The sequence below is a fragment of the Spermophilus citellus genome (genome assembly GCF_964194105.1).
Source record: "Spermophilus citellus genome assembly, chromosome: 6".
NCBI classification, from domain to species: Eukaryota; Metazoa; Chordata; class Mammalia; order Rodentia; family Sciuridae; genus Spermophilus; species Spermophilus citellus.
In genome coordinates this window covers 154408979-154435448 of record NC_138187.1, presented here as the reverse complement: position 1 = coordinate 154435448, position 26470 = coordinate 154408979, and the positions used below count along the sequence as shown (strand labels likewise).

General features: G+C 49.1%; 2 protein-coding genes across 7 annotated transcripts in view; both read left to right on the top strand.

Moving 5' to 3' along the window:
- FAM20B (FAM20B glycosaminoglycan xylosylkinase) overlaps window positions 1-5257 on the top strand; it is a 49374-nt gene extending 44117 nt beyond the window's left edge. For all 5 annotated transcript variants that reach the window (XM_081299958.1, XM_081299955.1, XM_081299959.1 and 2 more), the window contains 2 exons: window positions 2157-2216; window positions 4532-5257. In XM_081299958.1, the coding sequence (XP_081156084.1) occupies window positions 2157-2216; window positions 4532-4763 (292 nt within the window). In that variant the 3' untranslated portion in view covers window positions 4764-5257. The remainder of the gene's footprint in view (window positions 1-2156; window positions 2217-4531) is intronic.
- A 7741-nt stretch (window positions 5258-12998) lies between these two features.
- On the top strand, window positions 12999-25838 carry TOR3A (torsin family 3 member A). 2 transcript variants are annotated; one of them, XM_081299961.1, is made up of 6 exons: window positions 12999-13405; window positions 13899-14012; window positions 16704-16771; window positions 18836-19014; window positions 24376-24500; window positions 24985-25838. In XM_081299961.1, exons 1-6 carry the CDS (start codon window positions 13159-13161, stop codon window positions 25233-25235), a joined length of 984 nt encoding a protein of 327 aa, XP_081156087.1. In that variant the 5' UTR covers window positions 12999-13158; the 3' UTR covers window positions 25236-25838. The 2 variants fall into 2 exon arrangements, with proteins under 2 accessions (XP_081156087.1, XP_081156086.1); XM_081299960.1 differs by having other exon boundaries at window positions 13022-13405; window positions 16704-16969; window positions 24985-25834.
- The last annotated feature ends 632 nt before the right edge of the window (window positions 25839-26470 follow it).

Genomic DNA, 26470 nt, shown 5'->3' with positions numbered 1-26470 from the left:
TAGCTGGTGTCCTGGAAAATATCCAGAAGACAATTGATAAACACTGTCCTTCCCTACACCCTCAGGACTTTAAAAAATGGAAATTGTGGTCCTCTTCACAGACAATTGGAAGTCAAGGTTATTCATTTGTCATTACCTACATCATTCTTTCTTGGTTACGATGTTTATAGAACATCAAATCTGAGAAATGCAGTTCTACTAGAAAGTGAAATGTATTTACTATTAAATTCTATCCCAAGGTTTGTGCAATTTAAAAATTTATTTGATAGGATATTTTGCTATTTTTGTGGCTAGCTAGGTCCAGGCTTTTGCGGTTACGAGGGGAAGAGTAATTGCATGGCGATGATATGTAAAGACAGATGACTTTTGTCTTGAATAAAACAAATTTATTCATTTTGAATAAATAGAATGTCCTTATTTTTATTTTTATTTTTTAGGCCTAAGCTCTTTGGAGAGCACATTGTGTTTTCATTTTGTACACTGGATGTATTTTCCATGGTGGCTGGCTCAGTACCATACTTTTAGTTACATTTAATAAGTAGTAAATAGAAAGCTTCCTTGGAGCCCAGAATTGTCCAGAGTGGGCCATTTTTGAAAAAATCCATTTTGAAAAAATCCCACTGGATGCTGGGAATAAGCTGAGACGTGGCTGCTCGGCAGAGTGCTTGGCCAGCATTTGCAAATGACACTAGCTCTTATGTTGAACAACAGGTACCTCATGCTCCTTGAAAATGGTGACAGCTACCCAAGTGAAAGGCCAGCAAACACTGCCTTACCCTGTAAACCTATCACAGCAAAGCAAGTAGTGACCAGGGCTGTCTATATTTGAAAAATCTTTGTTCTTACTTGTAAAAATGATCGTTTTGGGGCTGGGGTTGTAGCTCAGTGATAGAGCACTTGCCTCATGTGGAAGGCACTGGATTCAATCCTCAGCACCACATAAAAATTAAAAAAGGTATTGTGTCCAGATGCACAACTAAAAAAAATATTTTTTAAAAAATGAACATTTTGTTAAAAAGATCTTATGCTTAGTGGTTAAGCACCCCTTGGTTCAACCCCCAGTAGCCCTCCAAAAGTCATATGTATTACAATGCATGTGCTTGATATATATATATATATATATATATATATATATATCAGAGTAATTCCTTAGTCCATTTGAGCTGCTATAACAAAATACCTTCTATCTCTTAATTTATAAGTAGCAGAAATGTATTGTTCACTGTTCTGGAGGTTGGGAAGTCCAAGAACAAGGTGCCCCAGATTTGGTGTCTGGTATGAGCCAGACTTAATAGCTGGTGCCTTCTGTGTGTCCTCATGGGTAGAAGAGGTGAATAAGCTCCCCAGACCTTTTGTATGAGGGTATAGATCCATTCATGAGATTCCCATTAATCACAAAGGACCCCCTCTTGCATTGGGCGTTAGGTATCACTGAGTTTAGAAGACAAAACATTTTACCTTTGTAGCTGCTATTCCTTTTATTATTGGAAGGCCTGCACTGTACTGTGAATGGGTTGTCTCTCCATTTGTTAAGGTGAGCTGGGGAAAGAGTAAAAGGTTGCCAGTTTTTCCAGCATCAGCTCTCCTTTCCTAACTCTGAATTACTGCTAATACCATTTTTATATCTGCCCCGAGTCAGTACTTTCTGAGCCTCTGGGAGCCATTTTCCAGTTTGAAGCTATCCATATACTTACTTGTGGGGAATAGGGTATTGGTGATTTTGGAGTAGGACAAATGTTAACTTCTTTTTACCAGTAATGGTCATCTGCCTGTTTGAGGGAACCTAATATGAGCAGCCTTTATGCTCTCGCCACCCTTTAAAAGCTTTGCAAGTAGGGGTTTTCACATCCTCCCTTTGGTCTGTGACCTCCATGCTGTGTTACCATGGTTATGATCCAGCACCTTGCAGTGTGTTGGCAGGAAAAAGTATCCTTGTAAATGAGTTTATTTGTTGTTTCCTACTTTGGTACAGGCTGTTACGGATCCTTGTCTAATTGGTCACACCCTACTTCTTTTTAATTTAAGTGATTTGAGTTGCTGGAGCATGAAATTATCTAGAGTAACATTTGGATTTCTTATAAAATTTGCTGATGCTTTGAACCTAAGAAGAGAACTAGTATTTCTGCCTTATTCACTCAGTTTTCTTTAATTTTCAGCTTTGGGAACCCCTCGCTGGATGAGAGAAGCATCCTTGCCCCTCTCTATCAGTGCTGCATGTAAGTTACACTAGCACACGGTGTCTGTGGTGCCTTCCCTTCCAGGCTCTCAGAACCGTGAATCTGTTTTCTTGGCCTTAAAACTTCCTGCTCCCTGAGCAGTGATTTTCATACTTTTTCAGTCCAGAACCCTAGAAGATCCTGAGATGAGGGTCAGGGAATGGCGGATGGGAAGCTCTTATGCTCTGGGCATTTGTGGCATAATTCGAGTAAGTAAACTGGCCAGCGTCTGAGCTTGACAGTCCCTCTGTGCTTAGTGCAGAGATTGATTTTCTTACTTTTCTAATTAGTTGCAGAGCAGGCTGCCTCTTGCCTACTGCCTACCTAGTGAATTCCACTTCACACAGAGGGTGGAAAGAACTTTCCTTCTGAGATAAATAAAAGATCCTCTTTGGGATTGGGGTTATGGTTCAGCGGTAGAACGCTTGCCTAGCACGCATGAGGCCCTGGGTTCAATCCTCAGCACCATATAAAAATAAATAAAATAAAGGTATTGCTTTCGACTACAACTAAAAAAAATAAATAAATAATGGAAGGCCTGCACTGTACTGTGGGTGGGTTGTCTCTCCATTTGTTAAGGTGAGCTGGGGAAAGAGTAAAAGGTTGCCAGTTTTTCCAGCATCAGCTCTCCTTTCCTAACTCTGAATTACTGCTAATGCCATTTTTATATCTGCCCCAAGTCAGTACTTTCTGAGCCTCTGGGAGCCATTTTCCAGTTTGAAGCTGTCCATATACTTGCTTTGGGGAATAGGGTATTGGTGATTTTGGAGAGAAAAATTCTATTTTCTTAAAAAGATCTTCCTTGGTTTGGGGATGTGGCTCAAGTGGTAGCGCGCTCACCTGGCATGCATGAGGCGCTGGGTTCGATTCTCAGCACCACATAAAAACAAATAAAGATAAATTGTGTCCACCTAAAACTAAAAAATAAATTAAAAAAAAGATATTCCTTAATTGGTGGCTTACTCTGTTGTATGCTTCTATTAACAGAATATCACAGATTGGGTAATTTATAATAAACAGAAATGTATCGGCTCACAATTCTGGAAGCTGAGAAGTCCAGTGTCAGAGCACTGGCATCTGGTAAGGGCCTTCTTGCTGTGTCTTCATATGGTGAAGGCAGAAAGGCAATGAGAGGAGAGGGCCACCTTTTATAGCAGATAAGAAAGCTCTGCCCTCAAGCCTGATCACCTCTTAAAAGGTCTCAACTCCTAATACTTTAACAGTGACAGTTCAGCTTTCAGCATGAGTTTCAGAAGGAATAAACATTGAAACCATAGAAGTTGGGCTGGGGTTGTGGGCACAGGTGGAGTGCTTGTCTAGCATGCGTGAGGCACTGGGTTCGATCCTCAGCACCACTTAAAAATAAATAAAAGTCTGTCAACAACTAAAAAAAAAAAAAATCATAGTAGTTGGTGGGATAATTAAGGAAAGTAGGTATCCTTAAAATATTTTTTTCTATTTATATTATTGTGAAACTTTTAAAATTAAAAGAAGGAAATTTAAAATATCAATGAACATTTAAAGATAATTTTCTTTTTTTTTAATATTTATTTATTTATTTTAGTTCTCAGCGGGCGAACACAACATCTTTGTATGTGGTGCTGAGGTTCGAACCCGGGCCGCACGCATGCCAGGCGAGCGCGCTACCACTTGAGCCACATCCCCAGCCCCCATAAAGATAATTTTCTTAACACTGCAACACTATACGCTTCTAAGCATATAGTCTTAATAATTCTCATGACACACGTTTTTTCTCCCCACAGACTTGGAGATATAAGTCTCCCCACCCACATATAAACATTTTTCCATGCTATTAAATTTTCAAAGCTGCCTAGTATTTCTTAGAATGATTGAGCAATAATTAACTATTTCCCAATTGTTGGACATTCAGATTGGTTCACATTTTCCTGTTACAAATAGCACTGCAGTAAACACGTGTAAAAAGCCAACATGTAATGTGGCTTACTGCTAACGTAGAGGTAATTCCAAAACAGAAGTGATTTCTTTTTTGTTGTTTTAGTTAAAATATTATACATGGGCTGGGAATGTGGCTCAGGCGGTAGCACGCTCGCCTGGCATGCGTGCGGCCCAGGTTCGATCCTCAGCACCACATACCAACAAAGATGTTGTGTCCGCCGAGAACTAAAAAATAAAAAAATATTAAAAATTCTCTCTCTCTCTCTCTCTCTCTCACTCTCTCTCAAAAAAAAAAATATTATACATAATTTTTTCTTTTACTTTTGCTGCCAAGCAAGATAACTCCATTTGACAGTGAGAGGTTTTTATGTAATTGGTTCTTAAACTTTTTCTTCCAGCATTAGGGTTTCCACCTGGAACAGACTGAACTACCTAAAGAATGGAGTGCTAAAGTCTGCCTTAAAATCTGCCATGGCCCATGATCCCATCTCCCCCGTGCTCTCTGATCCTCACCTGGACGCTGTGGACCAGCGGCTCCTGAATGTCCTGGCCACCGTGAAGCAGTGCACTGACCAGTTTGGGATGGACACTGTGCTGGTAGAAGACAGGATGCCTCTGTCCCACTTGTAACTGTCAACAGAAAATAAGTGAAACTTATTTTTACAAAGATAGAGAAACAGCACAATCAATTCCAAATGGTATGAGATGGCTTTGGAAGTGGCCAGCAGCAAGTTCTGGTGGTGGAGGACAAGGTGGCCTTGGGTGTCTTTGTTTTTCTCTGTAGTGGAAGCAAAAGCAAAGACCACAAGTGTCAGAGCTCGGGATGTTCCTGCAGAAACACCTTCCAGCGTCCTCGGCAGTTGCCCTTTTCTAGCAGTGGTCATCAGCATTGGTCAGTCTGTGTTCCCATACCAAAGGACAAACAGGTGTGACATTTGGATAAGTGAATGCTGGGATTGCTTCCAGAGTGTGTGTTTTGAGGAGAACCTTGCAGTCCTTTCTCCACACCTGTGAATTTTGTGGAAATACTTTAAGATCTCTTGTGTCTTTTTTACCAAGACTAGTCTAATTTGAAAGCTTACTGCCTCCTACGGAGTGGCGGCAAATAAAACTTTGTCTATTGAGCCAAAATAGCATTCTCTGTTGGAGGGGATATGTTTTTAAGATAAAATTGAAAGGAAGGGCAAAATCGGAAAGAAGTTCAGGTTTTTGAGCAATTGGGTAGTATGGTTTTGATGATCTTAACGGAGGGAAGTAGAGAGACACCTGGTAGAACCAGAATCTGGAAGATGACAGGTTTCCCTGTATTTAAGTTCTTAGGTGTGTAGAAAGCAAATATGACTTTTACCTAGGTAAAATCTGCATTCCCACAATTGTGTCCAAATTAACAACAACAACAAAAAAAGTCTCTAGAGACAATTATTTTACAACTCAAACATGATTCTTTATGGAGAATTTTATTTTCCTCTTTTGCCTAAAGCAGCTGGCAGATCCTTTCCAAATTAACAAAGCTAACTGAAATAACACCTTGAATAAGTTAGGCTGCCTGTGATCTCTGTCGTCTTCACTTCTTTCTTGAAATGAATTTCCACCACGGCCTTTAAGGCATTTGGTCATTGAAATTGATGTTTTTGTGAGAAAAGGCAGCTCTTCTGCAGAGGACGGTGTACACCCTGGTGGTGGCTGGACAGAGCTGTGACTTGGGCCACGCAAAAGACTGGAATCAAAAAACTAAGCCTTCTGAGCCTTGAAACTAAGGAGGTTGACAGAAGGAGCCTGAAGATTTTGGTTTATATCAAATCCTGATTTCATTGCTTAGTCTCATTTGGATTTTTTAACCCATGATGTATAATCTCCTCTTGGCACTCTCAATTCAGACTGTTGAAATGCAGATTCTGGAGTGTCCACAACTATAGAAAATTAATCGAGCAGAGTGGGGCAGGCCTGGGACACTCATGCTTCTGTGCATTCAGAGACCAGTGCCCTGCTGCATCTTGACCAGATGCTGTTGAAGTTTTGTACTGCTGCCAAGCATACACTAATATTTAAACAGAGTGGTTGAACACATTTCATGACAGCCATTGGAGACCAATTTTGGGTGACCAAAAACAGCTTTCAAATTTATGCCCATTTTCTCACACTGAAAGATAACTGGGTACTTGTAAGTACTTTAAAATGACATGGAATTAGGAAACTTATACTTTTTATATACATCTTGAGGTGGTTATAAGAATAGACCAAGTTTTTTAAAAGGGTATTGATTTAAGAGGACAGATGTTAGCAAACAACGCTGAAATAGTGTTGACAAAGAAGTATTAATCCCAGTTGTAAGACCACTTGCTGTGTGTGCCCAGGAACTTCACAGTCCACCTTGGTTGGTGCTTAACCTCAAACTTCTCAGAGCCAATAGAAAGGACACCAGTCTGCTCTGCTGTACTCTGCTCATGAGTGTTCATGGAACTAAATTATGGATTAGTGTTCTTTTCAAATATATGCTGCCTTTGGTGTACAACAAAGAGATGAATAAGAATTGTTCTCAGAACAGGAAATTTATTCATAACATCAAAGGCAGAAGATTCTGCAAAGGGAAAAAACAGGAGGGAAAGCTTTTTTGGCAAATGTTCTATCTGACACATGCCTGTATTCCTAGCTACTCACAAGACTGAGGCAGGAGGATCATAAGTTCAAGGCCAGCCTCAGCAACTTAGGGAGACCCTGTATCAAAATAAAAACAGCAGAGAATGTAGTTGAGTGGAAGGGTGCCACTGGGTTCAATCCCCAATACTGTGCAAAAAAAAAAAAAAAAATCTCGTGCTTTCTTCAGAGCATTTGTAGAAATTGTACCATTTCATTCTTTTCAAACTCATGATCTTAAAATGTGTTCAAAGCCATAGTGGTCAGAATTAGAACTGAGCTGAAAGAGTGGTATGACATGCTGAGAACATAAATTTATGTTCTAAGTTAGAATTGGATTAAGCTGGAAAAGTGTGTTTAGGTCAATCTTAGAGAAAACTCACCATAAGCTTATAGCCCTAAAACACAAATGCTATGTTCTGTTTAAAAAAGATCTTTTTAAAAGTTTTGTAACACTGGCCTCCTTGGGTTTGTTATTAGAATCTGGGGCTATTACAGTCGAACCATTGGAAGGTTTTTGTCAGCTCTAAGTTAGGTATGCCCACTGAACATCTAGATAGATACAGATATATTTAATACTATAAAAATAGGAAAATCAGAACTGATTGTCATTTTTGCTCTCCTCCTCTCCTCCCACTTCTTAAAAATATGTTTTCCAAAGTTTGTAGAAATTTGGGCATATAGTTTTCATTTTTAAACTGTTCTTTAATGATATAAGACTGAATTGTGATTTGGCAGGAAAGGTATAAATAATTCTCTGTGTAAAAAAAAATAATATTGTTGAATATAGTTTAAGGCATTTCTCCCTATTGGCATTCAGGGTTAATATGTCAGACGAAATGTAAGAAGAAAATGGGGAAAGTCAAATCCTGTACAAGCCAATTTTTTAATGTCACTTGAAGGCAGCATTTTCTTCTACAGAAATCCATCTTTTCTTTAAAAAAGAAAAAAGCACTTTGGCCTTTCATTCCCATGCACTGTATTCCCCCAGCCTCCCTTCCCAGTCCTCCCTGTATCTATTCTCTTTGCCAAGTAACTGATCACCCTTTGGGGATGGTAACGCTTCCCTTGGTGAGTTGTCTTGTACAAGCCGTCCTGTGATCTTGAGCTTCAGGAAACATGGGTGAAGTTGTTTGTATTGATAGTCACATAATTCTAGCAAGGAAAATGTATTTATTTTGACACAGGAAAACACTGGCTTACATTGCAGAAGGACTTGAAGTTTATAAAATGTTTTCTTCTCAGTCTCTGTGCGTGGACCTTCAGTAACACATAGACCATCCGTTCTGCACACACCTGCCAGGCAGGCCTGGTAAGCTAGGTGGGGACACTTGTTCCCGGGAAGCTTGCTTGGGGTTGGGAGGCGGGGGCTAGGGCAGCTTTTCTCCCTTCCACTCCTTCAGTCTGGGCGAGAATAGGGTTTGGGTACTGTACTGTGCTCTTCAGAAACAGAACATTGGAGGAAACAAAATATTACTCGGAAACTAATTTATTCGCTTAAAAGGAGGTGTAAGAATCACCACCCTCATGTTTGATCTGCCAAGGATTTCCTCTCAGAGCTGTTGCACAAATAGAGGATGTACTTGGTAAGACACCACACAATACAACTAATGTGTTCTATGGGTTTTGATGCTGAAAATAAAAGATTTTAATAAATATTGGGGTATCATCTTTTCCTATGAATCTTTTTTCCTGACTTTCAGGATTTTACCAGTGTTTTCTGTTCCAGTTTCCTCCTTGTTTTTGGCGAATAGATTCTATCTTTTGCCCCCACTTAAACTTCCACAGGATTACTTCACAGCATCTTATGGATAAGACCTTTGAATTTCCTTACTAATCTAAAGGTCCCTACAGTTGTAACTATACCAGGTTTCTCATAGAATCATTTATCGTCGGGTCAGGCATGGTGGCATATGCCTGTAATCCCAGCCACTGAGGCTGGAGGATGGCAGGTTCAAAGCCAGCCTCGGCAACTTATCAAGGACCTAAGCAACTTAGCAAGGCCCTATCTCAACATAAAAAAATAAAAGTCTGGGATGTGGCTCAGTGGTTAACCACCCTTGGGTTCAATCCCTGGTACAAAAAAAGAATTCTCCTTGCTTTTTGTATATTAGTAGTTAACTTCATTCTTGCATCTTCTTAGAGGTAAGCATTTTGAGTTCTAAAGAACTTGTCAACATAGTACCATACAGGCAGAAGAGAAGGCTGATTGTCCTGATTAGAATTCTTAGAACACACAGATTTTTAACTTGGGACATGGAAATTCATCCTAAACCTCAACCAGACAGCTGTGCAGAGTTCTTGAGATTTTCCCCTTGAGTTGCGGCGTATCTGCCAGTTTGGTCGTGTGTCCTTAAATACATGCAGGAGGCCAAAGCCTGATTTGTGTTCCTCACAGGCTCACCACATACAAATCCTCTTGCAGGCTAAGTTTCAGGGTCTGTGTGCTTCTCAATTGTGTTAGAATGACTGGTATTAGAATTTGAAAAGGGCAGCCAGGAGTGAGGGGAGATGTTGTTACTGGGTGGATCTTACCTATTGTGTTTGCCCAAAAACAAATTCCTGCAGCCTTCATTTTGTATGATTGGTTTCCATAGTGGGGTTTTGTGGGGTAAGTAGCAATAAAAACCCCAGGGAACCATGGCATTAAGTCACCATTTGTAAGGTTTTGGTCTTGCATAGACATTGGATATTGTGCTGTGAAATGGAAATGACAGTGACATCCCACTCTTAAAGAGCCCCTAATCTCATCCTGACAGAGGAGAAATTTGTGAGCCACCAAATGCTTCAGGAATGATGTAAATTAACTTGAAAATGAAGGAGCAGGAACGCAGCAGGTGTGGGGTTGGCAGTAGGCACACCACAGAAGGGGACGTAGATCCAGACTTGACAGGTGGCATGTGCAGAGCCCCTCGCTGAATAAATGTAGTCTCCCAGGCCTCCAATAAGTTTAGAACCTGAGTGGCCAGGAAGACCCTCAGGAGTGTCCATGGTCTCATCAGGAAGCCTGGCTGTGCCCTGCCTATAGAGGGGTCAGGCTCCACCCATGATGCCCCCCAGTGTACCATGGCAGAGGTGTTAAAGCAACTATTGGCTTATAGATGAATCAGGAAACATTCATCTCCTGTTTTCAGAGTTTTATTGATTGAGAGAGAGAGACTTGATTTGTACCCAAAGATCATTTTCAAGACAGATGGTTCTGTCCGCCTTCAGCAAGTTTGGGAATATCACATAAAGCTTGTTCTACTCAGATGACTTCGGAAAATGTGTCACATACCCACTTTATTTTAGGAAGACATTATTAAAATGAAGATTTTGATTCTGTAGGTCCTAGAGTCTGAGAGTGCCTTTCTGACAAGCTCCCACACAGTGCCAATGCCAGGATGCTTGCTGAGGAATCCTAGCTGTTTGTAGTTCTCACAGTAGCCTCTAGATGTCCCCATCATCCATGAGTTCTGTTCCTAGATACTACAGCCACTACTTTCCAGCCTCTGAGAATACTGTGCTAACAGTTTGTTGAAATATTCAGAGATTTGTCTAGATGCTGGTGTTTGGATTTATTGTCTCTATTTAGGACTCTTTGGTGAAAAGAATTTTCTGCTGCTTTTTTTTTTTTGGTATCAGGAATGATGTAAATTAATTACCTGAAATTGAACTCAGGCACTCGACCACTGAGCCACACCCCAAACCTATTTTTTATTTTATTTAGAGACAGGGTCTCACTGATTTGCTTAGTGCTTCACCACTGCTGAGGCTGATTTTGAACTCAAAGGCCTCCTGCCTTAGTCCTGAGCCACTGGGATTAAGGTATGCCCCACCACACCCAGTTCCTCTTTTTTTTTTTTTTTTTTTTTTTTTTTTTTTAGGAAAAAAGGTTTCTTGAAATCAAGTTCCTATTAACCTAGTTTATTTACCATTAAATGCTAAATCCAAACTAGAGCATCTCAGAAATTAGCAGTTATCACTAGATGACAGTTGTAATTAGAGATAGTTGTTTCCATAGTCTTAAAACTTGTTTTTGTTTTGTTTTTTTGTACTGGCATTGAACTGAGTGGCACATAACCACTGAGCTACAGTCCCAAACGTTATTTTTATTATTTTATTTTTTTTAATTTTGAGACAGTCTCTTACTAAGTTTCTTTAGGGCCTCACTAAATTGCTCAGGCTGACTTTGAACTTGAGATGCTTCTCCTCAGCCTCCCAAGCCCCTGGGATTACAGCTGAGGGCCACTGGTTTGTTATCAGTAATTTGAGAATAAGTACAAGAGATTGAACCCAGAGCTTTATGCATGCTAAGCAGACTCTCTACCATGAGCTTCACCCCAGCCCTGTTATTAGTAATTTTATCACCATAAATTCACCTATAAATATCAATATTAACTAATGGCAAGCAAGCTTCCTCCAGTAGTCTATTTTATATATCATATAAATAAATATGTATGAAAATAAAGTATTGAGTGTTTATGATGCACTCAAATTAGCTCATTTAATCTTAGCAGCATTCCCATGACTGTTTTATGGGTGGGGAAATTGAAGTTACACAAATAGAAAGTAGTAGAACCTATTGAGTTAGTTATTCACTATGCTAGATTGCCTTTCATGCTCAAAACAATATTTGCTGAATGAGTTAATGTTTTTAGTTTTCAAATAAGCAGAAAGATATATATTAGCTCCTTGCCACTATAACAAATACCTGAGATAATTATAAAGGAAAATTTATTTTGGTTCATGGTGTGGGAGATTCTATCCATGGTCAGGCAGACCCATTGCTTTTAGGCCTCTGGTTGGGGGAAGAAGGAAGCAGTGCATCATGGCAGGAATATGTGGCAGAGCAGAACTGCCCACTTCATGGTCAGGGAGCAAAAAAGGAAGAAAACAGGATCCCATAGTCCCTTTGGTCATGTCCAGTTATTCAAAGACGTCCCACTGGCCTCCAACTACCTCCCAATAGCACCAAGCTGAGGACCAGTTCTCTACCATGTGGGTCTTGGGGTGGCACTTAAGATCCAAACTATAAGACTGGGGATGTAACTCAGTTGGTAGAGTGCTTGCCTTGGGTTCTATCCCCAGCACCATCACCACCCAAAAAAAAAAAAAAAAAAAATCCAAACCATAGTGTGGTGGGTCAAGGTTAGCTGTCCTCTGAATGATTCTACTTGGTTTTTCCAAGTAAGTCATGCTGTACTGGTGGCTTTAGCTGCTGCTCTGTGAAAAGTTTGGGTTCCCTTTTGACATCACTGTGAGACACAAAATACATAACTTTGCTTGTCAACTGAGTTTTCATGGTGTCCCGACAAAGGTGCTTATCTGGCCTCTGTGGCTATTTGAATAAAAAGGTAAATTTGGTGAGCTGTTGAGATTGGAGCAGCCCTGGCATTGAGTGTGATCTAAGATTGGCATGAACCGAGGGGGCAGTTTGTGATGTTTGCAAGGTCTGGTGCTCAGATTCATTGACCAACTGGAGAGCCCAGCCTCAAAGTCACTAAACAAGATAGTGGCCAGGTGGGTCCCTTGATCTGACTCTAGAGTGGTTTCCAATGAGGACAAGATAACTCTGAAAACTGCTTTAGGCTCTTCTGAAATTTAAAACAATCTGTCCTGCGCTTCATATTATGAAGAAGGAAATCCAAGGGAAAGAGGCCCTCAAAGGCATGCTGGTGGTGTCTGATGGCTGCTCATAGTCACAAACACTTGAAAGTTACAAACCTAGCTGAGAGTGCACAGAGCATGTAGCCTTCTTTTTCATGAGATATAATTACTCAACAGGAGACCTCATGATTTCCCCATAACTTGGAGGGTGGTTTCCAAACCCCAAATAGCTCCAAACTTGAAACCTTTAGCTTCCTCTTGTTTTTGGTGGAAGCCTGCTGGTTATTTGCTGCAGTGTTTCTTTCCGCCAGACAGGATTCTTCCTGCACGCGTTCTTCCCAGGGTCTCTGCTCAGTTGACTCCCCTGGCTGAGAGGGTATCCCCAGCTGCCTCTAATAGTTTTGGCAGGAAGTTGACTGTAGACGAAGGGGCCATGCACCAAGGTGTGTCCTTATTTGGTAGACCTCAGATGGGCCAACAGAGCTACCCGAAAATAATAAGAGAATGATTGACAGTGGGCATTTCCAGGCCTGGTGTCACCGCCTTTGCAACCGCAATCGTGCCCCAGAAATAGACGACCCTGGAAGCTGTCGGGGTGGACAGGACCTGAAGTCGGCCTCGGGAAGCCATCCCGGGACACCAGCCCGGTTTCGGTTTCCCGCCCGGGTCACGTGTTGAGAGAGCAGGCAGCCGGGCGGCGGTCGCCGTAGCAACACCCACCCCGGGCCCACGCCCGCCTCACGGCCCCGCCCGGGCCTTAAAGAGCCGCCGCGGCCGCGGCGGGAGGCGGCAGAGCCCGGCCATGCCTCGCGGCCCGCGGCCCCCGCTCGGCCTCGGCCTCGGCCTCGGCCTCCTGCTGCTGCTGCCGCTCGCCGCCGCACCTGGGCACGGCGGCGCCGAGAGGCCGTGGGAGGGGACCGACGAGCCGGGCTCGGCGAGGGCCTGGCTGCGGGCGGCCGGAGCGCTCTCCAGGCGGTACTGGACGCTCTTCAGCTGCCAGCTGTGGCCCGACGACTGTGACGAGGCCGACGCCGCCGCGGGGCCCCGGGGTAAGCGCCGTCCGCGCGGCCGACCGCCGGGGCCACCTGCCGCTTCGGGCGCGGGATGCCCCCCCTCGCGGCACCCGGCTGCCCCATCGGCCGGCGCCGGGTTCTCCAGCCTGTGGCTCGCGGCTGGGGGCAGGGGCCGCCCGCCGCCCCACCCGGTCCCTGCGCCTCCAGACACGCCTCCGCCGCGTCCTGCGCGGTCTCCCGCCCGCCCCGCAAGCCCAGGGTGCTGCCCTTTCCCGCCTTCTGGGGACTTTAAGGAAGGTCCGCCGCGGACGCAGCTGGTGACGGCCCTCCAGCCCCGGAACCTCTCCTCCGCTGCTGCTCGCGGAGACGCCGCTGGAGCACGTGCAGTGGGCGGAACCTGGGCAGGGGGAGTGGGGACTTGAGTTTTGGTTCTGGCGTTGTCATTAACAAATTGGGTGGTATGGTTGTCGCTTCACTGTTCACTGCCGTGGGGGCTCCTGTCCTTGTCTCACAGCCCCTCTTTTTCCAGGCTGGAGCCTCCCTGGTTTGGGTCAACGGTACCTGGATATCCTCACTACGTGGTACTGTGGCTTCCAGGACTGCTGCAGTGGTGGGGACTGCAGGATCTCCAACAACTTTCCAGGTTGGACCCAGGCTTGGTTTCCAAAGTCAGGGATGTACGGGGAGGCAGGGATGTAGCGGAGGGGGGGGGGCGGGGGGAGGCGAACTTTTGTCATGCTGCCCAACTCCCCTAATGCAGGAATTGTCACTCTGAAATTGCACTCAGGTCTGCAGTTATTTGAGGATCTTCTTTGGACAAGACATGAAACTACTAGGCTTTCCAGAAATAACACCCTCCAAAATGGGAACAATGTGAGACCAACATTAGTGGTGTCCTTAAGGGATTTTGCATTCACTCATTTAAACACAGAGGCCAGAGCACTTCTATTCTCTGTGGGTTTTTTGTTTGTGTTGTACTGAAGATGGAACCCAGGGCCTCACACATTCTAGACAAGTGCTCTAACAGTGAGTGACACTGTTACTTGAATCAAGGAGAAGTCCCTTTTTTACCTATTGTTTCATGGCTCAGCTTGTTGGAATCCATGGGAATACCATAAACATGTCATACCAGACTTAAGACGGGAGGAAGGGACACTACCAGGGTAGGCCAGGCTGCTGAATGCCACTGGCTGTCCCTTGTTGAGACTGAAGATTGTCCTCTGCCTATTTGCCATCTCTCACCATGTTCTACCATGGGAATTGGTCCTAGGAAAAAGAGAAGCTAATGTCTCTGGAGCTCCAACTATATACTAAGCATGGTGCTAGGAGTTTTGCTGGGATTAACCCTTAATACAACATATCTGTGACCCTTGGGAGAGTCAGGCCCAGAGCACCTTGCTTCTCTGAACAATAATAGTAACCTCGCAGAGGTTCAAGCAAGAGAACCAATCAGAAATTGTGTTGTGATTCCAAGTGTCCCTTTCTAACCTTTAGCCAACAAATGTCTGGGGGAAACAACTTGAGTTTCCAGTTTATTCTGGATCGGTGACGATGTGTCAGCAGCTGACAGAAATAGGAGATGGTTTCTCATTATAAACGAATCCATATTAGCGATCACATGGATTGAAAACTGTTCTACCCATGTGCCTGCAAATATTCTCCTTCAAGTTCAACTGCATGTGAAGTTCTGCTAAGTAATCTTCCTCTCTTGGATGTTTTATTCAGTTCAGGTGACTTTATTTGCATACTAAAGGGATTTGCATTTAACTCTCAGAGGGCAATTCTTAGTCTAGCCTGTGAAGAGACTGCTGCATTGGTGGTTTGCAGAAGTTCCCTATTTTCCCCAGGAGTAGTTTCCTGCCTAGAGTTTCCCTGATCCCAGAATTTCCATCTCCAGAAATGAGACCCACCCTAGATATTAGGCCACTTAATTGGAAGAAGTGCCAGTGACACAGTATGTCTAGGGACATGGCCTGGCACAAGATCAAATACCAGACTGCACAGAGATCAGGGAGTGTGAATTTGGATTTCTGCTGATCAGAATAAGACTTTAGATGTGAGTCGGCAGGTTACCTCTCTGAAAGGTCTGGGAGTCCAGATTGTTCTGCTGGGGAATCAGAAACACCTGTGCCGGCAAATTTTGGACAGTCCTTCCCAAGTCTGTTTCCTCCACTTTAAAGGGGGAATAATAGTATGTGCCTTACAGAATTACTGTGAAAATTAAATATAAAACAGCACAGTTTTGAGTACAGGAAAAATAGCTGTAGAAGTTAATTTTCACTCCTGTGACGCTACTAGTTTTGAAGTGATGTGATACTTCCAGTAGACCTTGACCTGGTTGGCTCAAGGTGCCAAACCAGTTGATCCAGAACTCAGAATGGCAGTGCCTCAGGCCAGCTGGCAGCACACCTCACCTCCACCAGGATGCCCAGCGCAGGGCTGTGTTCCCAGCGGGCATTATGGACAAGAGTTTGCTGAATTGAAATAGAATGAATAAACTGAGGTTTCTCCATAAAGCTTTCCAGGAGGCCTGAAGATAAAGAATGGGGGCAGCCTAGGGTACAGGCAGGGTCCTTCCTCCAAACTGGTCTGTGCCCACATCTGGGATGTCTTCAGAAAGGGTGATTCTGTTCTCTGCCAATGTCTTGGCTGGGCACAGAATCACGAGCCACCACACAGCTTTGTAGATTCAAACAGCAATTCTTTATTCCCGAACTCACACCGACCTCTACACACGCTCTGGGGCAATCCCAGTTCTGCTGCCACCCAATTCACCTACTCCACGAGGCTTTCTTCCCAAAATACTCTCTGAATCTCACGAGAACTCAAAGGGAGCTCAGGTAGCAGGAACGCCCTATTTCCAGCAGCAATAATCCTCAACATCGAACTTCCCTAAAACCCACGGTCTTAAACTGGGAACGCCCTTAACCCAAGGAGCGGGATACTTCCTCAAACTGCAGGATACACCCTAATCCTGGATCCACCCTGGTCATTGAGCAGGGTCACCTTTCTCAAACACACATGCAAGGTCACAGCAAATTTCCAAGGCAAGTCCATTTAACATGGGGTACGCTGGGAAGGAAATATTGATGCGTCATTCCTACTTGGCAATGGCCCTCAGCAGTTCTCTCCCTGAGTTCAATCTCGATTTCTCAAACTTCAGAAAATGGCCCTTGAATCCATTCTGCTGCAAGGTCTGCCCCTTAAGGCCAAATGGCATGAATCAGTGATCCACCCTAGGAGTGACCAGAGATGCTTGGCTGACCACGCCCCTACCTGCAGGAGTCATGCCCGTGTGTGCCACTCACTGTGGCTTCCTCTTTCCTGCCCCCAGGCTTGGAATCGAACCTGAGTGTGCGCCTGCATGGCCAGCATCTGGCCCGTGAGCTGGTCCTGAGAACGGTGAGGGGCTACTTAGAGAGGCCCTGGCCAGAGAAGGCCCTGGCTCTGTCATTCCATGGCTGGTCTGGCACAGGCAAGAACTTTGTGGCGCACATGCTGGCAGAGAACCTGTATCGGGAGGGGCTGAGGAGCGAGTGTGTCAAGATGTTCATTGCCACGTTCCATTTCCCACACCCCAAGTATGTGGACCTGTACCAGGTGAGGCGGGCACACTGGGAATGCACCCAGGGCTGGGGCTGGAACGAGGCCTCTGCTGAGGGAGACCCCGAGCCTGAAAGGAGGTGGGCTCTGGGAAGCCTCGGGAAGGGCAGGACCAGGACGCAGGCGGCGGTGTGTGACAGAACCTGTGACAGTGGTCCCGATCCTTCAGAGGAACAACTGCTGTTTTAGACTCCACAGTCATGCACGAGAAGCCAGACGCAGCTTCCCAGAATCAGTCGTGTATTGACTTTTGTGTTAGGGAAGTGGGGAAATGAGAGGAAAGCAAAACCTTTGCCATGATCTCTGGGCACGGACCCAACCTGGCTGGCTCGCAGCAGTGTCCGTGTGTCTGCCCTTGCCCCGAGCTGTCCCACATTATTGCAATTTTTTTTTTAAAGAGAGAGAGAATTTTTTAATATTTATTTTTTAGTTTTGGGCGGACACAACATCTTTCTTTGTATGTGGTGCTGAGGATTGAACCTGGGCCACACGCATGCCAGGCGAGCGCGCTACCGCTTGAGCCACATCCCCAGCCCAACTATTTCAATTTTATTGGACAGAAAGTTGCATATCCTGGGCTGGGGTTGTGGCTCAGTGGTAGAGCGCTCGCCTTGCACGCACGAGACCCTGGGTTTGATCCTCAGCACCACATAAAAATAAATAAGTGAAATAAAGGTATGTGTCCAACTACAACTAAAAAATAAATATTTAAAAAAGAAGCATATCCTGCCTTTTTAAAAAAAAAAAAAAATGTGGTGCTGGGGAGGGAACCCGGGGCCTCCAGCATGCTAGGCCAGCTCCATCCCCCATGGTGTTGTGTTTTAAAAGGAGGCAGCCATATCAGGTGGTTTTCCGTGTCTTCCCGTAACCGCTCATCATAGCCACAAGTGGGTGGACAGAAAGTTCCCTTGCTGCTCTGCTGGTCCAGTTTCTTCCCTGTCAGACCTGTAGCACTTAAAATTGGTCAGGAAAATGTGCAAACTCCTTCAGCTGCAAGACTAAGGACATGACTGCTCCTGGCTTTAGCTTTTAGTTATCACAGACGTCTCAGAAAGGAGGTTGCCCTTTCAGTGTGACCTAGAGGGCAAGGGCAGGGTGAACTGTCCTGAACTCCAGATGGCCTCAAGGCAGGTGGCCAACAGCTGGGCCTTCTCAGGAGAAATTACCTGACTCTCTGGATCCCAACTTCCCCACTGTAAAAATTGGCGTGTCCACACACACCCATGCACTTGGGTGACGGGGGCTAAAGTCAGACTCCGAGGAGGTTAGAGAGGGACAGGGAGTGTAGGCTAGGCTAAGAAGTTGGGAACAACAGCTCTGGGAACACCAAAGAAGCTTCTGTTCCATTGAGGGTTTACTCTCTTGGCGGTAGCGAGAGCCCACCTGCATTACAGGTTGTCTGGGCCCCAGAAGGCGCTCAGGAGTGTCACCTCCCTGAGATCTTGGCCCAGCCTGGGAGCGGTGGGCGCGCTGCTCCCTTGAGCCCCTCCCGCCTGTCACCCCCACAGCAGAGCCTGAGCCCTGCCCTTGGGGAGTTGACTTGACAGGTACTTCCAGGATGGGACCTAGGCCTGGAGAGGAGGGAGAAGGCTGGAGTGGGGGCTTGTGCCCAGGGACACAGGGGTTCTTTCCACTGCCCCCAGGCCCCTTCCTCTCCCCAGACTAGGGCTGCCAACCTTCAGGTTCAGGAAAATCATCTGGAAACCTGTTGGCGAACAGGTGCGGGCTTCGCCTCCAGGGCATGGATCCCAGTCCCAGGCAACCCACTGCGGAAGTGCTGGGGAAACTGGTGCCCTGACCCGGACGGTGGCTGGAGGGTGGGATGTGTCCCCAAGTCTCTACAGCTCCCTGTGTCCTGTGCAGGAGCAGCTGACCAGCCAGATCCAGGGGACGCAGCAGCGCTGCCCACAGAGCCTGTTCATCTTTGACGAGGCTGAGAAGCTGCACCCGGGGCTGCTGGAGCTCCTAGGGCCACACTTGGAACGCCACGCCACTGAGGGCCACAGCACCGAGTCTCCGAGGAACATCTTTCTTTTTCTCAGGTGAGTCTGAGTGAGGGAAGGTGTGGCGGGCGGTGGAGGGCTTCTTTGCTATTCTAGACAGCAGACAGCTCATGAGCTCAAAATCAAGTACCAATGACCCTGAGAGCTCCCAAGGCAGCTGCTCAGAGGGACGAGTAGTTCTTCCCCAGCCCCAGAGGCCTGAAGGTCTCTTTCTGCCAAGAGGAAGCGCTGGCCAGACCCTGGCTTGAGTGTGGTTAGATCTGTGATGCCTGCAGGACTTGCCACAGGGCTACATTTCCCTGCTTCTGTTTTGCTGAGTGTCCCAGGCTCTTGAAGTGGCCCTGCAGGAAGCAAACAGAAATAACTTGTTCAACTCTGTCTCTTTATGGAGGCTTTGGCTTGAAGCTTTGCACCAGCTTCTTGCAGACTCCCTAGAAGTCAAACCAGTTGCTTCCCCACAGGCTGCTGGCTCCTCCTCCCCACCCCTGGCTGCCCCTGTTGCAGGGGGTTTTCAGGGCACACCTGGTGAGGACGGGGAGTGGGGACGATTTCGCCCAGGCTGGGAGCAAGGCGGGGTGAGCTGTGGACAGCAGACCTGGCTTCCTGCGGACCCTTGGGACAGGTTTAAACTAGTGCCAGGTCAGGATTCTGGTGTGATGGCGAGTCCACCCTGCTGTGCAGGCTTGTGGGACGTGAGCTGTGAGGCAGAGGACGAGGGTCCCCGGGTGTGTTGAAGAGAGACGTCTGATACAGTCTGTGTGCCCAGAGTCAGGAGTTGAGGACAGGTCGCTTCTTGGGTTCTCAACCTTCTCCCCAGGTTCTAAGCAGCAGGCTCAGGGCTCCTCCTGGGGCAGTGAGTCAGAGGAGGCCAGATAGAGGAGTGGCCTTGGCCCTAAGGCTTCTCCAATGAAGCCCCTAGGTCGTGGGGCACGGGTGCTGGGGACCCTCTGAACTGCTGCTGCAGAAGCCAGTCCCCTCCTGCAGGATGAAGCTTGGGGACCACCACAGGGACCACCTTTCACTTTTTTAAATGATTTGTTAAAATATTTCTTTAGATGTAGATGGACACACACCTTTATTTTATGTATTTTTATGTGGTGCTGAGGATGGAACCCACAGCCTCACACATGGCCTGCGAGCGCCCTGCCACTGACCGCAGCCCAGCCCCCCTTGCACTTTTGTTAGAAGTATCTCCTCCCGCTCCTGGACAGGGCAGTGGGCCGCTGCCTCCTGGCCCCCTCCTCCACCACTTCTCCACTTGGAAAGGCCTCGCCCCCGCTGGCCGCGGTCGCTGAACCTGACCCAGTGCCCTGGACTCCAGGCAGATGTCTGCCTTTGTGGCCTTCTGGTTGTCAGCCAGCCGACACTGCTGTCTGTCCCCTGGACAGTCCCACTCCCCCAGTGACCTGACCGTGGTGGACTGAAGCAGGCCACGTGGCTGCACACCCACCGCTAGTCACATGGGGTGGAGGCAGTGCCCAGGGAGTCATCCTGCTAGACCCGTCCCCCACAGGGGGAAGCAGCTAAGCCTGCCCTCCAGGGAGGAGGACACAGCTGTGACAAGGACTCGAAGGGTCACTTAAATGTGGCCTTTGGTTGCAGTGGCTCAGGCACTGGCTTGTACCAAGGCCTCCCACCAAGGAGAAGCTGTGGGCAGGCTGCCATTGTCCACCCCCGGTCATGCAGGGCCACATCCAGCAGCCCCACCCCCAACCCCACACCCGGCTGCCCTGAACTCCTGAGGCCAGGCATCCAGCGTCGGTGGGTGGGGAAGACGTGTATGTGGGAGCTGAGTCTCTGGACTTCCGCTGAGGTCCATCGTGGGAAGCACCTCCCCTTCGTGGTGAGGAGTACTGTACTGGATGACAAGCAATTTGAGCTGCCAACGTGACTAAGTCACACCCGGGGAACACCTGCCATTTAACCCTGGGAAATAGCGTAACCTGCTGTTTGCACTGAGGCCTGAGTGGCTTTGGTGGCCTGCCCTCTGTGGCACCTGATGGCAGGTAGGAGGGGGCGACACCTGGCAGGGCCCATGCCCAGCGTGTGTAGAAGCCAACGTGGCGGCCCCAGCTGTGAGCAGGAGCTGGGTCGTCTCCCTGTGGGAGGCCGCTCAGACCTCCCGCCCTCGGGGGGTGTGGCTCTGGAGGCCGGGCACACTGGCCTGCACCTGTACACCAGGCCACGGACTGGTGGGCGCCCTGGTCCATCCTGCGACCACCAAGGGTGCCCCTTCTAATTTAGGTTCTGTCCTTCAGGTTCTGTTTGGGGACACTTCCCGCTCCCCCAGGCTCGGGAGGTCGTTTTAGGGCGGGTCCCGGGGCTCTGGGCCTGTCCTGAAGCACTGCTCACTGGTGGTCAGAGCCTGGAGGTGCTGTTCCAGGGCGTGGTTCCCGAGGTGGCAGTGAAGCCGGGAGTGAGCCTGTGGGGCTTGGGGTGTCGGAGCCTGGCCCGAGGTCAGCCAGAACTCCGTGCCCCCTGTCTGGTTGCCAGAAACCAACCCTGACTATTCCTGCTCGTTTCTACCGGGTAGAAGGGTCATGGGCAGGACCCCAGTGGGGCCGGGGCGCTGTAAAGGAAGAGGGAATGAGGCCCATTTACCTGGGCCGCTGCCAGGGGAGGCAGGGACAGTGCCAGCACAGGTGGGGAGCCGTGCAACTCCGAGAGCTCCGGACCTCCCCCAGTGACCTGTGTGTGGTGGCTGCCCGTTTTCTGACTCGGGCACCTTTGGTCAGGTTTCCTTCTCTCAGAGAGATCAGGGTCGACCTGCCTCTGTTCTTCAGGGAGGAGCAGTTGGTGCTGCTCTGTTCCGGGTCATTGTCGGGGATGGCTGGTCCTGGAGAGAACCTGAGTCCCTTCCTCGGGGTCTCGGGCCGAGGGCTACGAGCTTGGACGTTGTCCTGTCCCAGGCCCTCAGAGGGCTGGTGCATAGAGGTGCCTGCTGGGCCGGGTTGGCAGGGGGCCTGGGGGGTGAGGTCCTTCCTGGGGGAAGTGTCTGTCTATCGGTGGCCTGGTGGTGGCAGCCCTGAGGAGCTGAAGACGAGGGGAGGGGGCATAGAGAGGGGCCTCCTGGTCATGCCTCGTGGTGGCCTGGGGAGGGGGAGGCAGACCAGAGGGGCCATTCAGAAGGGAGTTGGAGGTGGCATGGACAGATGTACAGCCATGTCCATTTATCTAATGCGCACTGTGGAGCCCCTGCGTGTGCCGAGCACTGGGCTAGGTGCTGGGGCTCCTTAGAGAAGTAGGCCACGCTTCCTGTTCCCCACCCGCTTGGAGTCTGGTGGCCTCCTGGGTGGAAGCTGGAAGGCCCTGGGGTCTGCCCAGGAGCTGGTGAGTCAGCCCCGCTGGTCTGGCCCTTATCCCAGGAGCTGCCTTCATGCCAGTGGAGACACAAGTACTTGCCTCTGCCTCCTGTGGGGAACGCGGGAGGGGGCAGTCCCTTGGCAGCAGGGTGACCTTGCCTCTGCTGAAGGCCCTCAGGCGTCCAGATGACCTGTGGCCCTTCCTACGGAGGTGGAGGCTGGGGAGCAGGGAGCAGTGCTGTGAGCAGCTTCTCCACACGCAGGTGTCTGGACAGGTCTGGCTGAGCACTGACCTGGAGGAAGGGGAGGGGACTGCCCTTGTCCCTGTAGTGCCCACAGCCCCTGGTAAAGTCTGTCTTCAGAAGTACATTGGTCCCTTCAGGAAGGAGGCTGTGGACCCTGTGGCGGGACAGCCCGTCCGTCCTGGCTTAGCTGCTGGGCAGGGAGGGTGCCCCCGGCTGGGGAGATGTGAGGGGGGAGCACCCAGCCCCTCTCCCTGCCTGGGCGCCTTGCTCACGGCTGTGCTCAAATGCCAAATGAGCCCAGAAGTGAGTTGACACACAGGAGGGTGTCCCAGGGGACTCAGGGTCGACTGGAGGGGAGGAATGGAGGTGCTGGACCCTGCTCCTTGCTGCCTGTGTGCCGCAGTCCTTCATTGCTACCTTCCCCATCCTGCTGTGGAGAGGCAGGTGGCAGAACCAGAGAGGCCCAGGCGGAGGTGGCCAAGGAGCTGCCTGGGGCTGCATCCTGGGGGCGGGGGTGGGGGTGGGAGGGAGGTGGGTGCTGGCGCTGGGAGGGGGCCGCGCTCCTGCCCCAGGTCTGTGCACCTCTGTGCTAACTCCTGGTGGCTCTCTGGGTTCCTCGCCTTATCCCCCGACTAACCCCATCCTGTTCTGTGCTCCAGACCCCTAATTCCCATTGCCCAGTGACATCCCAGTCCCCCAGAGCCATGGAAGAACACTGGAGCGTGGGGAGCACATTGGCGCCTGTGACGGGAGCAGTTGGAAGCCCAGGGCAGATGCGTGTCCTCTCTCACTTCTCATGTCCATCAGTGACAGGGTCTTGTCAGTGGTGTTTCCTTTTCTTTTTTTTTTTTTTTTTTTGTAGTGAGACACCGTACCTTTTTTATTTTTATGTGGTGCTGAGGATCGAACCCAGGGCCTCGCACGTGCTAGGCGAGCGCTCTACCGCTGAGCCACACCCCAGCCCCTCTTTCTTTTTTTTTGGTACCAGGGATGAACCCAGGGGCACTTTACCACTGAGCCACATCCCTCAGCCGTATTTATGTTTTATTTTGAGGTAAGGTCTCACTAAGTTGCTTAGGGCCTTGCAAAGTTGCTGAGGCTGGCCTTGATCTTGTGGTCCTCCTGCCTCAGCCTTGCCGGTGGCTGGGATCACAGACAGGCACCACCATACCCGGTTCAGTGGTATTTCTTAATTCTTCTTTTTCTCCATCACCTGTCACCTTGAGTGTGGACTGCTGGCAGAAGGCTTGGGGACTAGCTTTCTGCAACCATCCATGGCCCTTCAATCCAGTCTCTGTAGCCCTGAAATGGTCTTCCCAGAACGTAAAACTGACCAGGTCACCACCCAATGCTCCCCAGCTCCAAGCCCTTCGGTGGTTCCGTGGCCCGTATCTGCAAACATGGCGAGGGCCCCCCAGAGTCTCAGCCTGCCTTTGATGCTTTGCTGCACAGCCCCCTGGGCCTCTGCGTCAGGCCACGCCCCTCCTGGCCCTCTGCCTCGACGTGAGGCTCTCCTTGGGTCAAACACTTGCCACGCTGTCCTGGAGCCTCACACACGTGTCCCTTGTCCCACAGAACTCAGAGGAGGAACCACATCTAACCATTGCTGTGCCCTCTGCACCTGGCAGTTTCCTAAGCGTTTGTCAAAGGGAACGGGGGTGGCAAGGCAGGACGTCCTCTTTTCTGTGCAGATGCTAGTTGTGCCAAGGTCCCTCCCCCCGGGAGGGCCGAGGCCGGGCCCGCAGCCTCCACTCTTCCCACACTGGGGTTTTGGCCTCGTGGTCAGGGAACCCATTGGGAATCTAGGCTTAAAAATACAGCCTCTGTCAACAGGCGCTTCGCGTCTCTTTCAGTAACCTCGGGGGCAACGTCGTCAACGAGGTGGTCCTGACGCGGCTTAAGGCTGGACGGCCCCGGGAAGAAATTACGATGGAAGACTTAGAGCCCCGCCTCCGAGCCGAGATCATGGGGTCCACAGGTGAGTGACCCACGCACAAGACAAGCCACAGTTGGAGGTGATTAGCGTGAACGCTGGTGGTGTGATTGTGAGGTGCACAGGGGCCCTGACCATCCAGAAGACACGCTCCAGTCATCCCGTGTTGTCAACCGTGGGTGGCACAGGAAGAGCGCCTTTCTGAAAATGCTTTGAAAGAGGCATTGGCACTGGCCCAGGAGACACAGAGGCTCTGAGAAGAGAGTCACTGTGAGACCCTCAGCGGTCAGCCTCCACGGCCTTGTCCAATAGAGAATTGCTCCTGCCACTGGACAAGGCCAGGCACCAGCCACCGCTCCCTGCTCACCTGCTCCAGGAGACCCAGTGGTGTGGCTCTTGGCACGCGCTGCAGACAGCCCCCCTTCACACGAGACCGAATCTGCCCATGCTGCGGGTCCTGGGACTCAGTAGAGCCCCACTGGGTTCAGCCTCGGGGCAGCTTCCATGTGACTTTGTGTCTTGATTTCAGACAGTGGCTTTGGCCACAGCCGTCTGGTGAAAGAAGACCTGATTGACGTCTTTGTCCCCTTCCTGCCGCTGGAATACCGTCACGTGAGGCTGTGTGCTCGCGACGCCTTCCTGAGCCAGGAGCTCCCGCACACAGAAGAGTCCCTGGACGAGATCGCCAAGATGATGACCTATGTCCCCCAGGAGGAACGACTCTTTTCCTCCCAGGGCTGCAAGTCTGTTGCTCAGAGGATTACCTACATCCTTCCCTGAAGACTGAATGAGGACTTCCGGGAGCTGCCGGGGTGCCAGCGCATCCAGCAGTCACTAACTAACGAGTGAGTAACAGGAAGGCCTTGATCAGAAGCAGAGCCAGTTCTTCAATCACTTGGTGCCTTAAAGACCCACGTTCCACAACGTGGGCCAGGAGGCCGGAGAAGGTCAGCAGGAGGCCACAGATCCCAGGCTCGCAGCCCTGCGGGTGCTCTCCCTGGATGGCCCCCTGGCCTCGCAGCTCTCCTGGCAGATGGCTGGACTTGGGGGTTGGGCCCGAGGCTGCAGGGTTCTTGGGTTACAGAACAGGGCTGTGGTGGCCCAGCATGGGACTCACCTGGGTTGGCAGGATGGGCAGGCTGGCTTTCAAGCCGCTACCCCCAGAGCAATGATGAGCAGCGAGTGGGTGGGTCAGCACAGAGCCTTGGGCTAAGAGGAAAAGGGCAGAGAGTACCTGCAAAGTTCTGAGTGTAGGCTAAGCCCTGTTCTGCTCTGCAGGTTGGAAAAAAAAGTTTTTAATTAGGGGCTTTGACAAGACTGTCATAAGTAGAGATTAAAATTTTGTATTTTTCTAACCTCCTTGGCCTGCTTGCTCACTAAAACCTAGTAGTTGTGCTCACTTAGCAAAATTTCAAATCCAGGGCATCCTGACGGGGACTGGCAGAGAAGGTGGATGCTGGCACTCGGAGCTGGCAGCATGTGTGGCGGGTCTGCCAGCTTCTGCTTGTTTTGGGACCATGTCAGCTGAGCTGGGTTACACCAGCCTCTTACTGAAGAGGCTCCCAAGGCACAGCGCTCTTGCACATGAGAACAGTCCCTGCCGTGGCCTGGAACAGGAACGAGTCCCTCCTCAGGTCTGAACTCGCGGCCCTGTGCCTCTCCACCTCTGTGGTCCCCTCCGTGTCCCCCTTCGTGGTCCTTCCCTTCTGCAGTCCTGGAATACCCCGCAGGCCTGTGCCTTTTTTGTCATCATCTTTTCATTTGAAGTCCTCCTTGACCCTCTCATCTTCAGCCCTGTGAAATGGAACACGTCTCTCTCCCTCACTTAACACTTTATCAGGCTCAAGAACTCAAATAACTGCCCAAGGTTAGGGAGTACTAGCCCTGGCTACGTTAGGCACTCAAGAAGCTGCCCAATAAGTGAATCAAAGGAACTTAGTTTCATACCACTCACGGGACAAAAGTAAACTTGGCCTGACTGCACAATCCGATGAGGCCAGTGGGTTTTCCCCCTT